This window comes from Oncorhynchus mykiss, chromosome 11 (genome assembly GCF_013265735.2).
Source record: "Oncorhynchus mykiss isolate Arlee chromosome 11, USDA_OmykA_1.1, whole genome shotgun sequence".
NCBI classification, from domain to species: Eukaryota; Metazoa; Chordata; class Actinopteri; order Salmoniformes; family Salmonidae; genus Oncorhynchus; species Oncorhynchus mykiss.
Window position 1 is genome coordinate 16,341,728 of NC_048575.1, and position 15,088 is coordinate 16,356,815.

Below are 15,088 nucleotides of genomic sequence, written 5' to 3' on the forward strand. Positions count from 1 at the left end.
TGGAACTTGTTCAGGTTATGTCTTAGATGTTGAATCTTGTTATGTTCAAACAAATATTTACACATTTAGTTTGCTGAAAATAAATGCAGTTGACGGTGAGAGGACGTTTCGTTTTTTGCTGAGTTTATATTTGGGCTTGTGTTTCAGGTTATTGTCCGTAATTTCGATTAAGACAATGAGCACGCTAGGACGCATGTAGCGTTAGTCAATATAACTATTTGTTTTGTACTTTTGAAATGTACAGCGAAAGAATTCAGAGCATGCGCTGTTCTTACAGTGCTCTCCCTGTACCCCAAGTTAGAACCGTAGGATAAATAAAGGGGGCATATACTTATTTTACACCATAATTTGCAAATAAATTCATAAAAAATCCTACAATGTGATTTTCTGGATTTTTTATTCTAATTTTGTCTGTCATAGTCGAAGTGTACCTATGATGAAAATTACAGGCCTCTCTCATCTTTTTAAGTGGGAGAACATGCACAATTGGTGGCTGACTAAATACTTTTTTGCCCCAATGTACATGTACATACTAACTCAACTAACAGGTGCTCCCTGCACATTGACTCTGTATCGGTAAACCGCTGTATATAGTCTCACTTTTGTTATTTTACTGCTGTTCTTTAATTACTTGTTACTTTTATCTCTTATTCTTATCTGTATTTTTTTTAAACTGCATTGTTGGTTAGGGGCTCATAAGTAAGCATTTCACTGTAAGGTGTTCTATTCGACGCATGTGACTAATAAAATTTGATTTGATTACATTGCTCTAAAATAGGTTACAGGCTACAGTAGAACAGTCAAAACAGTTGGCGAAATGAAGAGGGGTAAATGGACCAAATTATTAGGGTGAGGCACATGGGCTAACATCTTACTACACAACATACACTTAGTATTATTTTCTTAGCTACAGTATACATATCTCCCTGGCATATTACATAATTTATGAAGCAGCATACAAGTCATTTTTGGACTCGGCTCATTTGAACAGGAAGGTGGCGTGGCGATCCTCCGAGTTAACAGTTTTGGAGCGCGGCACAAATCATGCTTTATTGACAGCATGGCCAATGTTGAACGTTATTTATTTCAATTTGGAAAAGAGCCCCATAATCCCAGATTTGGGACCACATAGCCACTGTCACTGATTCCTGGAATATATATTCTTTCTCTTTTCTTCAAACAATCATCTTTATTCAATATTGATTAATTATTGCAATATAGAAACCCGTCATTATTGTCCCTACCCTTTACAGACCATGCTGTCCCTTATATATCTGATATCAAGATTGCTCAGTCATAGCTGGTTCACTCCACTTTGACATTATTGGGTATTGTGTGTAGGCCAGTGACACAAAATCTCAGTTTAATGTATTTTAAAATCAGGCTGTAGCACAACAAAATGTTGAAAAAGTCAACGGGTGTGAATACTTTCTGAAGGCACTGTAGATGCACCACTATGCTTAGATTTGACCCTTTTAACATTTTACATTAGTGTGGATTGAAGAAAGTTCACGTTTTAAAAAAATGTGTTTTTTTATCATCAGAGATTGAATAATTCTAATGAATGTTGGGTGCGCGTTTCTTCGCTTGCATTTTTGATTTTACAAGCGCGAGGGGGCGCCTGTGTTGCCATAGGAATGTAAACATTTCCTTGTCCTCTGGCCTTGACTGGTGTTTTGGCTTTCATAGCTAGCCTAAAGTTTCGCTACTATGGGAAGTATTACAGATGTTTACTCCTCTGTCTGCAAAGAACTAAAACTACGAACTAATCGATACATTTTAGAAGTCCTGCAAGAGACGGAGGGGAAGACGGGGTAGGTTCGCAGCATCATGGCACGCTGCAGTTCATTTTCTAGCCGCAAAAGCAACTTCTTATACTGACATTCACGTTTCTCACGAACGAGCTTTACCAAGCCCTGCCTGCCTGTCTGCATTCCGTAGAGACATCACACTCAAACTGACTGGGAACGACAGGCTGAGAAAGGTAGAACAAGTGACCAACAAAGATGCTCTCGCTCTGTCCAGAACCCTCCGAGACAACGACTCAGTGACAGGTAGATAGACATGTGTACTGTTGAGACCATAGATAGCCTGCATTCTAACAAAATCCTCAAGTGGGATCCTCCTCTCCTTCATCACTGTTCTGCGAAGTCAGAGGATAGGATAGGCGAACGCATTGTAGACATGCAAGCACAGGGATATGCTTTCTCCAGTCGGGTTCTTAGATCCACGGCCGGCGCCAGAACGAATCAGTTGGACTTGACTGGTGATTTTCGTAGCTGCGCACGTTTGTTGAGGAACCTCCCACGTGTGCACGCACTTACGCGTTCACAATTTTTTGTTACGGGTGTCAATAGTAAAGACCAGGCAGTTCGTGAGTTGCAACGTTGGGGAAGCTTACAATTTATATCAATTGTGATTATTTGTTATATGCTTTTTTTCGTGGACCAGTTTCATTTCAATAATAACGTTTTTGTTCTCAAAATCATTGTCACTTGGTTAATCATAAAAATCTTAAGTAAAATGATAAAAATCTAAAAGTTCAAATTCAGCTATGGCGAGAGCACTAGCCTCTGCCATATGGACACATTGGTACAAGTGATCTATTGGTGACTAAAGAAATGATAGCATAGAACTCCGTTATAACCTATAAGCCAATGCAATTATGCAGTAGGCCTATAACTTCCGTGTCAAACAAGTAAAATACATACGCCTAAAGCAGTAAAAAAAAAATTAAAAATCCTGATGAATGTTCCGTTTTTTTCTATCGAATTAATCTCTCTACTCCACCTGTCTGCCTCACTTTATATCCATCTTGACTTGAACAATTGCAAGTGTAGTGCAACATTGTATCAAATCATCACTGGGCCCTGCCGAAGCTGTCACTAGTGAACTTATTCCTGGCCTTCAGAGTTTCCTGAGCCAGTTAGCTCAGAACAGACAGCTGTTTTTTTATGATGTTTCCACTGGATATATGGGATCATCAGATCATGATATTTTGCTCTTTCACACCGAAGCTTGGTGATTATCGAGGCTGGGAGTGTTGGAAAGATTTTTCAAATAGGAACTATCACATACTGAGACAGAGGGGAGCTGTTTCACTGTCCAGACAGCATCAGATACATGGTCTACACATACTGAGACAGAGGGGAGCTGTTTCACTGTCCAGACAGCATCAGATACATGGTCTACACATACTGAGACAGAGGGGAGCTGTTTCACTGTCCAGACAGCATCAGATATGTGGTCTACACATACTGAGACAGAGGGGAGCTGTTTCACTGTCCAGACAGCATCAGATATGTGGTCTACACATACTGAGACAGAGGGGAGCTGTTTCACTGTCCAGACAGCATCAGATACATGGTCTACACATACTGAGACAGAGGGGAGCTGTTTCACTCGCTTGGATTCTTTAACTGAATTAATGTCTTTCTGTCGGTGCGCGTCTCTGTGAAATAAATTATTAATATTCAAATGTTTTATTTGGATGGGCAAAGAGGTACGGTAGGGTGGGCCAGGCCCCCAAAGGCCCGCCCATAACGCTGACCCTGCTTAGATCAGTGAAGATGAAGGAGAGAACTTCACTTGTAGATATTGAGATGCACTCTTATGTCCATATCCAGGTCGCAATTGTAAATGAGAACTTGTTCTCAACTTGCCTACCTGGTTAAATAAAGGTGAAATAAAAATAAATAAAATATGTCCATGTGTCTTGTTGTTCATCCAGGTGTGTTGTTGATTGATAGGTCTGGACTTGAGGTACAACTGCATCACAGATGAGGGGGCGGGACACCTCGCTGACCTCCTCAAGGTAACCTGGTCGATTAGAACACTGGTCCCATTTCCTAAAATCCAGACATTCTGTTGTTAAGTGTGTATTAAGCTGTGTGTTGTTGTGTGTTATATTGTGTCAGGAGAACGTGTGTCTGCGCTTTCTGGACCTGACGTGTAACGACATTCAGACAGACGGAGCTGAATACATTGCAAAGAGTTTGACTGTATGTACAGTTGAAGTCTGAAGTTTACATACACTTAGGTTGGAGTCATTAAAACTCGTTTTTCATCCACTCCACAAATTTCTTGTTAACAAACTATAGTTTTGGCAGGTCGGTTAGGACATCTACTTTGTGCATGACACAAGTCATTTTTCCAACAATTGTTAACAGACAGATTATTTCACTTATAATTGTATCCCACTGTATCCCAATTCCATTGGGTTAGAAGTTTACATACACTAAGTTGACTGTGCCTTTAAACAGCTTGGAAAATTCCAGAAAATGATGTCATGGATTTAGAAGCTTCTGTTTGGCTAATTTACATAATTTGAGTCAATTGGAGGTGTACCTGTGGATGTATATCAAGGCCTACCTTCAAACTCAGTGCCTCTTTGCTTGACATCATGGGAAAATCAAAAGAAATCAGCCAAGACCTCAAAAAAGAAATTGTAGACCTCCACAAGTCTGGTTCATCCTTGGGAGCAATTTCCAAATGCCTGAAGGTACCACGTTCATCTCTAAAAACAATAGTGCGCAAGTATAAACACCATGGGACAACGCAGCCGTCATACCGCTCAGAAAGGAGACGCGTTCTGTCTCCTAGAGATGAACGTACTTTGGTGTGAAAAGTGCAAATCAATCCCAGAACAACAGCAAACGACTTTGTGAAGATGCTGGAGGAAACAGGTACAAAAGTATCTATATCCACAGTAAAACGAGTCCTATATCGACATAACCTGAAAGGCTGCTCAGCAAGGAAGAAGCCACTGCTCCAAAACTTCCATAAAAAAGCTAGACTACGGTTTGCAACTGCACATGGGGACAAAGATTGTACTTTTTGGAGAAATGTCCTCTGTTCTGATGAAACAATGATAGAAGTGTTTGGCCATAATGACCATCGTTGTGTTTGGAGGGAAAAGGGGGAGGCTTGCAAACCAAAGAACACCATCCCAACCGTGAAGCATGGGGGTGGCAGCATTATGTTGTGGGGGTGCTTTGCTGCAGGAGGGACTGGTGCACTTCACAAAATAGATTGTATCATAAGGGAGGAAAATGATGTGGATATATTGAAGCAACATCTTCCAAGTTAAAACTTGGTCGCAAATGGGTCTTCCAATTGGGCAATGTCCCCAAGCATACTTCCAAAGTTGTGGCAAAATGGCTTAAAGACAACAAAGCCAAGGTATTGGAATGGCCATCACAAAGCCCCAACCCTAATCCTATAGCAAATTTGTCGGCAGAACTGAAAAAGTGTGTGCAAGCAAGGAGGCCTACAAACCTGACTCAGTTACACCAGCTCTGTCAGGAGGAATGAGCCAAAATTCACCCAACTTATTGTGGAAGCTTGTGGAAGGCTACCTGAAACATTTGACCCAAGTTAAACAATTTAAAGGCAATGCTACCAAATACTAATTGAGTGTATGTAAACCTCTGACCCACTGGGAATGTGATGAAAGAAACAAAAGCTGAATTAAATCATTTTCTCTACTATTATTCTGACATTTCACATTCCTAAAATAAAGTGGTGATCTTAACTGACCTAAGACAGGGAATTGTTACTAGGATTAAAAGTCAGGAATTGTAAAAAATAATAAAAAACAGAGTTTAAATGTATTTGGCTAAGGTGTATGTAAACTTCCGACTTCAACTGTATATATACATTATTTATAAACACACTATGCAGTAGCTACAGTGCCTTGCGAAAGTATTCGGCCCCCTTGAACTTTGCGACCTTTTGCCACATTTCAGGCTTCAAACATAAAGATATAAAACTGTATTTTTTTGTGAAGAATCAACAACAAGTGGGACACAATCATGAAATGGAACGACATTTATTGGATATTTCAAACTTTTTTAACAAATCAAAAACTGAAAAATTGGGCGTGCAAAATTATTCGCCCCCTTAAGTTAATACTTTGTAGCGCCACCTTTTGCTGCGATTACAGCTGTAAGTCGCTTGGGGTATGTCTCTATCAGTTTTGCACATCGAGAGACTGAAATGTTTTCCCATTCCTCCTTGCAAAACAGCTCGAGCTCAGTGAGGTTGGATGGAGAGCATTTGTCAACAGCAGTTTTCAGTTCTTTCCACAGATTCTCGATTGGATTCAGTCTTCTCCTTGTATGAGCTGAAAGTTTAGAGGGACGGCCAGGTCTTGGTAGATTTGCAGTGGTCTGATACTCCTTCCATTTCAATATTATCGCTAGCACAGTGCTCCTTGGGATGTTTAAAGCTTGGGAAATCTTTTTGTATCCAAATCCGGCTTTAAACTTCTTCACAACAGTATCTCGGACCTGCCTGGTGTGTTCCTTGTTGTTCATGATGCTCTCTGCGCTTTTAACGGACCTCTGAGACTATCACAGTGCAGGTGCATTTATACGGAGACTTGATTACACACAGGTGGATTGTATTTATCGTCATTAGTCATTTAGGTCAACATTGGATCATTCAGCACCTCACTGAACTTCTGGAGAGAGTTTGCTGCACTGAAAGTAAAGGGGCCGAATAATTTTGCACGCCCAATTTTTCAGTTTTTGATTTGTTAAAAAAGTTTGAAATATCCAATAAATGTCGTTCCACTTCATGATTGTGTCCCACTTGTTGTTGATTCTTCACAAAAAAATACAGTTTTATATCTTTATGTTTGAAGCCTGAAATGTGGCAAAGGGTCGCAAAGTTCAAGGGGGCCGAATACTTTCGCAAGGCACTGTATATAGACCACATAAAAGAACATACAGGAAGTCTTCAATACATAATTTCTCCATTTGTATACACCATGTAAAGTGTGTGTGTTTTTCACTATCTCCAGTCTAATGATGCCCTCCTGTCTCTGAGGCTGACTGGTAATAAGATAGGGAACGGAGGAGCCATGCACTTCGCCAGCATGCTGCAGGTCAACTCTACACTACAGGAGCTGGACGTGGCCGACTCTGACCTGGTAACACATGCGCCACACACTCTCACATACACATACTGGCTGTGTCCGAGTTGGGATGTAGGGTTTGAGCAGAGCCTGAAGATAGGGGGCAGCAGTTCCTCTTGCTGCTCCATAGGCAAGTACCATGGTCTTGTGGTGGATGCAAGCCAGTGGAGTGTGTGGACGAGTGTGGTGACATGGGAGAAGTTGGGAAGGTTGAACACCAGGTGGGCTGCAGTGTACTGGATAAGTTGCAGGGGTTTGACGGTACAAGCGCGGAGCCCAGCCAACAACAAGTGCCAGGTTTAGGACCTGCACCACTTCCTGTGTGGGGTAGGGTCGTACTCTACGGATGTTGTAGACCATGAACCTGCAGGAGCGAGTCACTGCTTTGATGTTTGCAGATAACTACAGGGTGTTGTCCAGGGTCAGGCCAAGGTTATAGGCGCTCTGGGAGGGGGACACCATCGAGTTGTCAACCATGATGGAGGTCTTGGAGCGGGCAGGCTTTCTCCGGGAGGAAGAGCAGCTCCACCTTGTCGAGGTTAAGCTTAAGGTGGTGGGCCGACGTCCAAGCTTAGATATCTGCCCAAAACTAAAACAATCCATATGTTCAAATCAAAAGGCCTGATTAACATGACATCATTACCGCAGCCACATCCTGCGTCCCCAGTGCCGACACATTCACAAATCAAAAGATGGTTTAGTATTTACTTTAAAAGCTCTGATGAAGGCCAAGAGAACAAGCAACACTTTTAAATGAGAAAACAGAAATCCACAAAAAAAAAAGTATGATTTTAAGGAGAACAAAAAATATTTAGCCTGCATTTGAACACCACCACAGAAGCTTCACTATTCGTCATCTTCCCAATTAAGTAGCTTCGTTTTGTTGTTTGGTTACTTGAAGAGAACCAGGGCCTATCACTCGCAGACCACATCTTCCTGTGCATTGTGGAAACGTGTGCATTGAATTTTACTAGATGAAGAGCTGAAATTAGTATAACATCCTGGCATTTAAACCATACACAAATTTTGAAAATTCACATACTATAAAACATTCTATTTTCGCATACTGAGAATTTGTCATGCGCGATTGTGTTGTTTCCCGCTATTTGTTGATTTCAGTAGTGCATCCCCATATGTAATTGATGAGCTGTTGTCAGAGCCAAAATGAGTATGACATCCGGGCATTTAAAGTATATTACATTTGTAAAAACAATTTGGCGTACTATTAAACATCATTTTCTCTCATGCTCAAACGGCCTACTATTTAGGATGCAAGTTTGGGTATTCGGACATGGCCACTGTCTCGCGCTCTCTCTCTGCATAGGGGACTCAGAGTGTGATAGCGTTTGCCATCGTCTTGAACAACAACAAGAGCCTCCGATCTGTCAACATCAGCAGACCTCTACTCTTCAGCCACCAGGTACACTGCACACAACGTGTACTAAGATGTGGTCTTCGGAAAGACTACCATGTCAGAACATATGTGCATCTTTTGTGTGGCTCTGTCTCTTTCTGAGAAAATAAAAGCTGCAAACTCGAATGGCTACTATGCAATACTTTTAGTAAAGCCACGTTTCGACAGCTACGCTGCCTTCATCAGGTTCTCTCTATCATAGGAGGAGACAGCAGTCCATCTGTCAGGTATGTTGGTAGTTAATCAGTGTCTGAGGGAGCTGCACCTGGGAAAGATGGGCATGACTGACTATGGAGTGGAGAGACTCACTGACGCCCTGAGAACCAACTACACCCTCAAATACCTGGACTTACGCTGGTACACACACACCGTACACAGACACACGCACCATGCACAGAAACGTCATACACTCAAAGCCCATACACGTACATACATACACCATAAGCACGCTCATAGTTACTCACGCCATACACCCCTCCTTTCTGTCTGTCCTTTGCTCAGTAACCGTGTGACTCGTGACGGGGCGCGGTGTCTAGCAAAGGTCCTGAAGAACAATGGAACCTTGGAGATTCTGGACCTGGCGTCCAATCGCATCGAAGACGATGGTGCCCTCTACCTCAGCCAGGCTATCGCCTTGCCCACCTGCAACCTCAAAGCGTGAGACACACATACACACACACACACACCTCACCTTTAACCCACCCCCAACCCTTGAGTGTTACTTATTGGACAAGTTCAGTTAGTGCTTACATTTTTCACTTTGTTTCAAAACTTTTCCTACATTTTCGTTCCTACTGAACACAACCCAGGATTTATCCAACTCTCTCTTCTCCCTCTCTCTCTTACTGTCTCTCCAGGTTGTCTATCCCCAATAATAACATAGCTACTGTTGGTCTGGTGTCTCTGTCTCGGGCCATGCAGGCTAACAACACTCTCACACACATCTACATTTGGGGGAACAGACTGGAGGAGCCGGTCTGTCAGGTAACACGCACGCACGCAAGCACACGCACACACACAGATCCATCGGCCAATTTCTTCAGCCACTATACCTATTTTGCCAATTGGACTGAACCCCTTTGCTACATGGAACCCTAGTACTCCATCACGACTGGTCTATTCGATGTAACTGCACGATTAGGCTATAACAGACTTCCTCCGTCGTGACGTCCCTCTAAGGCCCTTCTGCTAGCTTGTTAGCCCCGGCCTGCTAGCTGCCTAACTACTCACTGGACTCCTATGATCACTTGGCTACACATGCCTCTCCCTAATGTCAATATGCCTTGTCCATTGCTGTTCTGGTTAGTGATTATTGTCTTATTTCACTGTAGAGCCTCTAGCCCTGCTCAATATGGCTTAGCCAAACCTTTAGTTCCACCTCCCACACATGCGGTGACATCAACAATGCCTAGGTTTACCTCCAATGTATTCACATCCTGTCGTGGAAATTTCCTGTATTACCAAATCATGAGAGAGCAAACCACACACAAGTCAGAGTTATCATAAAGTCCATCTTTAATTAAATGAGCATCATCACTACCCTGTGACTCTCAGATCAATTCAGTCTCTGTAAATTAATTCTCTGAGAGTGCTTACAAAACAGTTCTTAGTATCATTTATAGCCAAGACACACCCATCAAAACTCACATGACGAATAACAGATCTTAGGAACATTATACAAATAACCTTTTACCAGAAAAAGGAGTATCCTATAATTTATAGCATTAGCATTAGCTATAAATTATCGTTCAGTTTGATCTCCTAAACCAAAGCTCTTATCTCATTCTTGGTACCACTTAGAACCAAAAACATTACCTCATCCAATGGCATATATAAAATACACCACCTCCTGGGCAAGCTTACAGAGAGACGTGACTGGCACACAGACATTGTGGAGCCACCTTACTGGTTCCCCATTAATCACACCATCCCTTCACATGGTTTAGGAATAGTTTACAGACACATTCACAGATAAGACTAATCCGACCTCTCCCCTCTCTGGGCCCAAGTAACTTTCCCCACATAAGCATGCGTATGAAAATTAATAAAACATCTTATTTATCAATGTTACCTAAAGAATTCTGATTCTGCCATGACAATCCCACCATACCTTTGTCTGTACATTTCGCTTTGAATCTATTCTATCGTGCCCAGAAACCTGCTCCTTTTACTCTCTGTTCCGAACGTACTGGACGACCAGTTCTTATAGCCTTTAGCTGTACCCTTATCCTACTCCTCCTCTGTTCCTCTGGTGATGTAGAGGTTAATCCAGGCCCTGCAGTGCCTAGCTCCACTCCTATTCCCCAGGTGCTCTCATTTGTTGACTTCTGTAACTGTAAAAGCCTTGGTTTCATGCATGTTAACATTAGAAGCCTCCTCCCTAAGATTGTTTTATTCACTGCTTTAGCACACTCTGCCAACCCGGATGTCCTAGCCGTGTCTGAATCCTGGCTTAGGAAGGCCACCAAAAGCCCTGAAATTTCCATCCCTAACTATAAAATTTTCCGACAAGATAGAACTGCCAAAGGGGGCTGAGTTGCAATCTACTGCAGAGATAGCCTGCAGAGTTCTGTCTTACTATCCAGGTCTGTACCCAAACAATTTGAGCTTCTACTGTTAAAAATCCACCTTTCCAGAAACAAGCCTCTCACCGTTGCCGCTTGCTATAGACAGACCACCCTCTGCCCCCAGCTGTGCCCTGGACACCATATGTTAATTGATTGCCCCCCATCTATCTTCAGAGTTCGTGCTGCTAGGTGACCTAAACTGGGACATGCTTAACACCCCAGCCATTCTACAATCTAAGCTTGATGTCCTCAATCTCACACAAATGATCAATGAACCTACGGGGGCACCCTCATAGAACACGGGAACCCTCATAGATATCATCCTAACCAACTTGCCCTCCAAATACACCTCTGCTGTTTTCAACCAAGATCTCAGCGATCACTGCCTCATTGCCTGCATCCGTAATGGGTCTGCGGTCAAATGACCACCCCTCATCACAGTCAAACGCTCCCTAAAACTCTTCAGCGAGCAGGCCTTTCAAATCGACCTGGCCCGGGTATCCTGGAAGGATATTGACCTCATCCCATCAGTAGAGGATGCCTGGTTATTCTTTAAAAGTGCCTTCCTCACCATTTTAAATAAGTATGCCCTGTTCAAAAAAATTAGAACCAGGAACAGATATAGCCCTTGGTTCACTCCAGACCTGACTGCCCTTGATGAGCACAAAAACATCCTGTGGCGTACTGCATTAGCATCGAATAGCCCCCGTGATATGCAGCTTTTCAGGGAAGTTAGGAACCAATATACACAGGCAGTTAGGAAAGCTAAGGCTAGCTGTTTCAAACAGAAATTTGCATCCTGTAGCACAAACTCAAAAAAGTTCTGGGACACAGTAAAGTCCATGGAGAATAAGAGCACCTCCTCCCAGCTGCCCACTGCACTGAGGCTAGGAAACATTGTCACCACCGATAAGTCCACTATAATGGAGAATTTCAATAAGCATTTTCTACGGCTGGCCATGCTTTCCACCTGGCTACGCCTACCCCGGTCAACTGCCCTGCACCCCCCACAGCAACTCGCCAAGCCTCCCCATTTCTCCTTCACCCAAATCCAGATAGCTGATGTTCTGAAAGAGCTGCAAAATCTGGACCCCTTCAAATCAGCCGGGCTAGACAATCTGGACCCTCTCTTTCTAAAATGATCTGCCGAAATTGTTGCAACCCCTATTACTAGCCTGTTCAACCTCTCTTTCGTATCGTCTGAGATTCCCAAAGATTGGAAAGCTGCCACGATCATCCCCCTCTTCAAAGGGGGAGACACTCTAGACCCAAACTGCTACAGACCTATATCTATCCTACCCTGCCTTTCTAAGGTTTTTGAAAGCCAAGTTAACAAACAGATTACATACCATTTTAAATCCCACCGTACCTTCTCCGCTCAGCAATCTGGTTTCAGAATGGGTCATGGGTGCACCTCAGCCACGCTCAAGGTCCTAAACGATATCATAACCGCCATCGATAAGAGACATTACTGTGCAGCCGTATTCATCAACCTGGCCAAGGCTTTTGACTCTGTCAATCACCACATTCTTATCGGCAGACTCAACAGCCTTGGTTTCTCAAATGACTGCCTCGCCTGTTTCACCAACTACTTCTCTGATAGACTTCAGTGTGTCAAATGAGATGGACTGTGGCAGTCTCTATTGGGGTGCCACAGGTTCAATTCTCAGGCCGACTCTCTTCTCTGTATACAACAATGATGTCGCTCTTGCTGCTGGTGATTCTCAGATCCACCTCTGCGCAGACGACACCATTCTGTATACTTCTGTCCCTTCTTTGGACACTGTGTTAACTAACCTCCAGGCGAGCTTCAATGCCATACAACTCTCCTCCCGTGGCCTCCAACTGCTCTTAAATACAAGTAAAACTAAATGCATGCTCTTCAACCGATCTCTGCCTGCCCGTCCAGCATCACTACTCTGGACGGTTCTGACTTAGAATACGTGGACAGCTACAAATACCTAGGTGTCTGGCTAGACTGTAAACTCTTCTTCCAGACTCACATTAAGCTTCTCCAATCCAAAATTAAATCGAGAATCGGCTTCCTATTTCGCAACAAAGCATCCCTCACTCATGCTGCCAAACATACCTTCGTAAAACTGACCATCCTACCGATCCTCGACAAAATAGCCTCCAACACTCTACCCAACAAATTGGATGCAGTCTATCACAGTGCCATCAATTTTGTCACCAAAACCCCATGTACTACCCACCACTGCGACCTGTACGCTCTCGTTGGCTGGCCCTCGCTTCATACTCGTCGCGAAACCCATTGGCTCCAGGTCATCTACAAGTCTCTGTTAGGTAAAGCCCCGCCTTATCTCAGCTCACTGGTCACCATAGCAGCACCCACTCGTAGCACGCGCTCCAGCAGGTATATCTCACTGGTCACCCCCAAAGCCAATTCCTTCTTTGGCCGCCTTTCCTTCCAGTTCTCTGCTGCCACTGACTGGAACAAACTGCAAAAATCACTGAAGCTAGAGACTCATATCTCCCTCACTAGATTTAAGCACAAGCTGTCAGAGCAGCTAACAGATCACTGCACCTGTACATAGCCCATCTGTAAATAGCCCATCCAACTACCTCATCCCAATACTGTATTTATTTATCTAGCTCCTTTGCACCCCAGTATCTCAACTTGTCATTCATCTTCTCTCACATCTATTCACTCCAGTGTTTAATTGGTATATTGAAATTACTTTGCCACTATTTATTGCCTTACCTCCCTTATCTTACCTCATTTGCACACACTGTGTATAGACCTTTTATACTGTATTATTGACTGTATGTTTTACTCCATGTGTAACTCTGTGTTGTTGTATGTGTCGAACTGCTTTGCTTTATCCTGGCCAGGTCGCAGTTGTAAATGAGAACTTGTTCTCAACTAGCCTACCTGGTTAAATAAAGGTGAAATAAATCAAATAAAATAATAAAACACACAAATCAAAATCACACTCGAAGCCACACTCTTACTCCCCTCCACCAGGCTTTCAGTGATCTGCTGTCCAGTGGTCGTCTGTCGTCGGAGCAGACCGATGTGTGTGTGTACGAGGTGGACGGGTGTGTGTGTCTGGCTGAGGTCTTCCATGGGCTGAAGAGGCACTACTACTGGACACCCAGCTACGGACAGGATGTAAATCCTGCTAGCAATGCAGCTGTGGCCCTCACAAATACACAACTCTATCCTAACTCCTCACACACACCCTAAACCCTTAATAATACTACCCACCTGGCGCACATTCAGTTAAACTTGATGCATACATGCACTCTAATAAATATCTAATAAACTGTTTTAAGTAACTTCTCTGTTCATGTCCTATTTGTATCATGCTCTTGTGTTGTATGTTTACGCTGACCGCTTGTCAGGCCCTACTTCCAAAAGAGGTTTTGTAACCTCAGAAATATATTTTCCTGTAATATAAAGGTTAAATAAAATAAAAAATAAGTTATCCTTTTACAATACATTTACAATATGGCTAGTACACCAAATATGGCCAACATGTTGATGTGATATAGTTGCCATGGTAATGACCATTTTTGCATAGAACACTAAGAAAAGTTTAGGTTGCTCAATGTTCTCCATCTACAGTGCATTCTGAAAGTATTCTGACCCCTTGACTTTTTCACATTTTGTTACGTTACAGCCTTATTCTAAAATGGATTAAAAAACATTTTTCCATCGATCTACACATAATAGCAAATCATGACAAAGCAAAAACAGTTAAAAAAACAGAAAAATTACATTTACATAAGTATTCACCCTTTACTCATTACTTTGTTGGAGCACCTTTGGCAACGAATAGCTATTTTCAGGTCTCTCCAGAGATGTTCGATCAAGTCCGGGCTCTGGCTGGGCCACTCAAGGACATTCAGAGACTTGTCCCAAAGCCACTCCTGTGTTGTCTTGGCTGTGTGCTTAGGGTTGTTGTCCTGCTGGACGGTGAACCTTCGCCCCCAGTCTTCCCCAGAGTTCCTGAGTGCTCTGGAGCAGGTTTTCTTCAAGATATTCTCTGTACTTTGCTCTGTTCATCTTTCCCTCGATCCTGACTAGTATCCCAGTCCCTGCCACTAAACAACATCCCCACAGCATGATGTTGCCACCACCATGCTTCACCGTAGATATGGTGCCAGGTTTCCTCCAGACATGACGCTTGGCATTTAGGCCAAAGAGTTCAATCTTGGTTTCAT

General features: G+C 43.0%; 1 protein-coding gene across 2 annotated transcripts; it reads left to right on the forward strand.

The window, feature by feature from the left end:
- Positions 1 to 1,600: 1,600 nt before the first annotated feature.
- Positions 1,601 to 14,200, forward strand: lrrc34 (leucine rich repeat containing 34). Of its 2 annotated transcripts, XM_021620336.2 has the most exons (10): positions 1,601 to 1,814; positions 1,942 to 2,054; positions 3,750 to 3,814; positions 3,918 to 4,001; positions 6,806 to 6,934; positions 8,244 to 8,339; positions 8,536 to 8,690; positions 8,835 to 8,990; positions 9,191 to 9,317; positions 13,887 to 14,200. In XM_021620336.2, exons 1-10 carry the CDS (start codon positions 1,711 to 1,713, stop codon positions 14,106 to 14,108), a joined length of 1,251 nt encoding a protein of 416 aa, XP_021476011.2. In that variant the 5' UTR covers positions 1,601 to 1,710; the 3' UTR covers positions 14,109 to 14,200. The 2 variants fall into 2 exon arrangements, with proteins under 2 accessions (XP_021476011.2, XP_021476013.1); XM_021620338.2 differs by lacking the exon at positions 3,918 to 4,001.
- The last annotated feature ends 888 nt before the right edge of the window (positions 14,201 to 15,088 follow it).

Bases quoted from the DNA above. Each gene is read 5' to 3' on its own strand.
- lrrc34 (XM_021620336.2), top strand. From the start codon at position 1,711: ATGGGAAGTATTACAGATGTTTACTCCTCTGTCTGCAAAGAACTAAAA. The intron at 1,815-1,941 runs GTAGGTTCGCAG...TGCATTCCGTAG, and splicing joins GAGACGGAGGGGAAGACGGG to AGACATCACACTCAAACTGA. The intron at 6,935-8,243 runs GTAACACATGCG...CTCTCTGCATAG, and splicing joins ACGTGGCCGACTCTGACCTG to GGGACTCAGAGTGTGATAGC.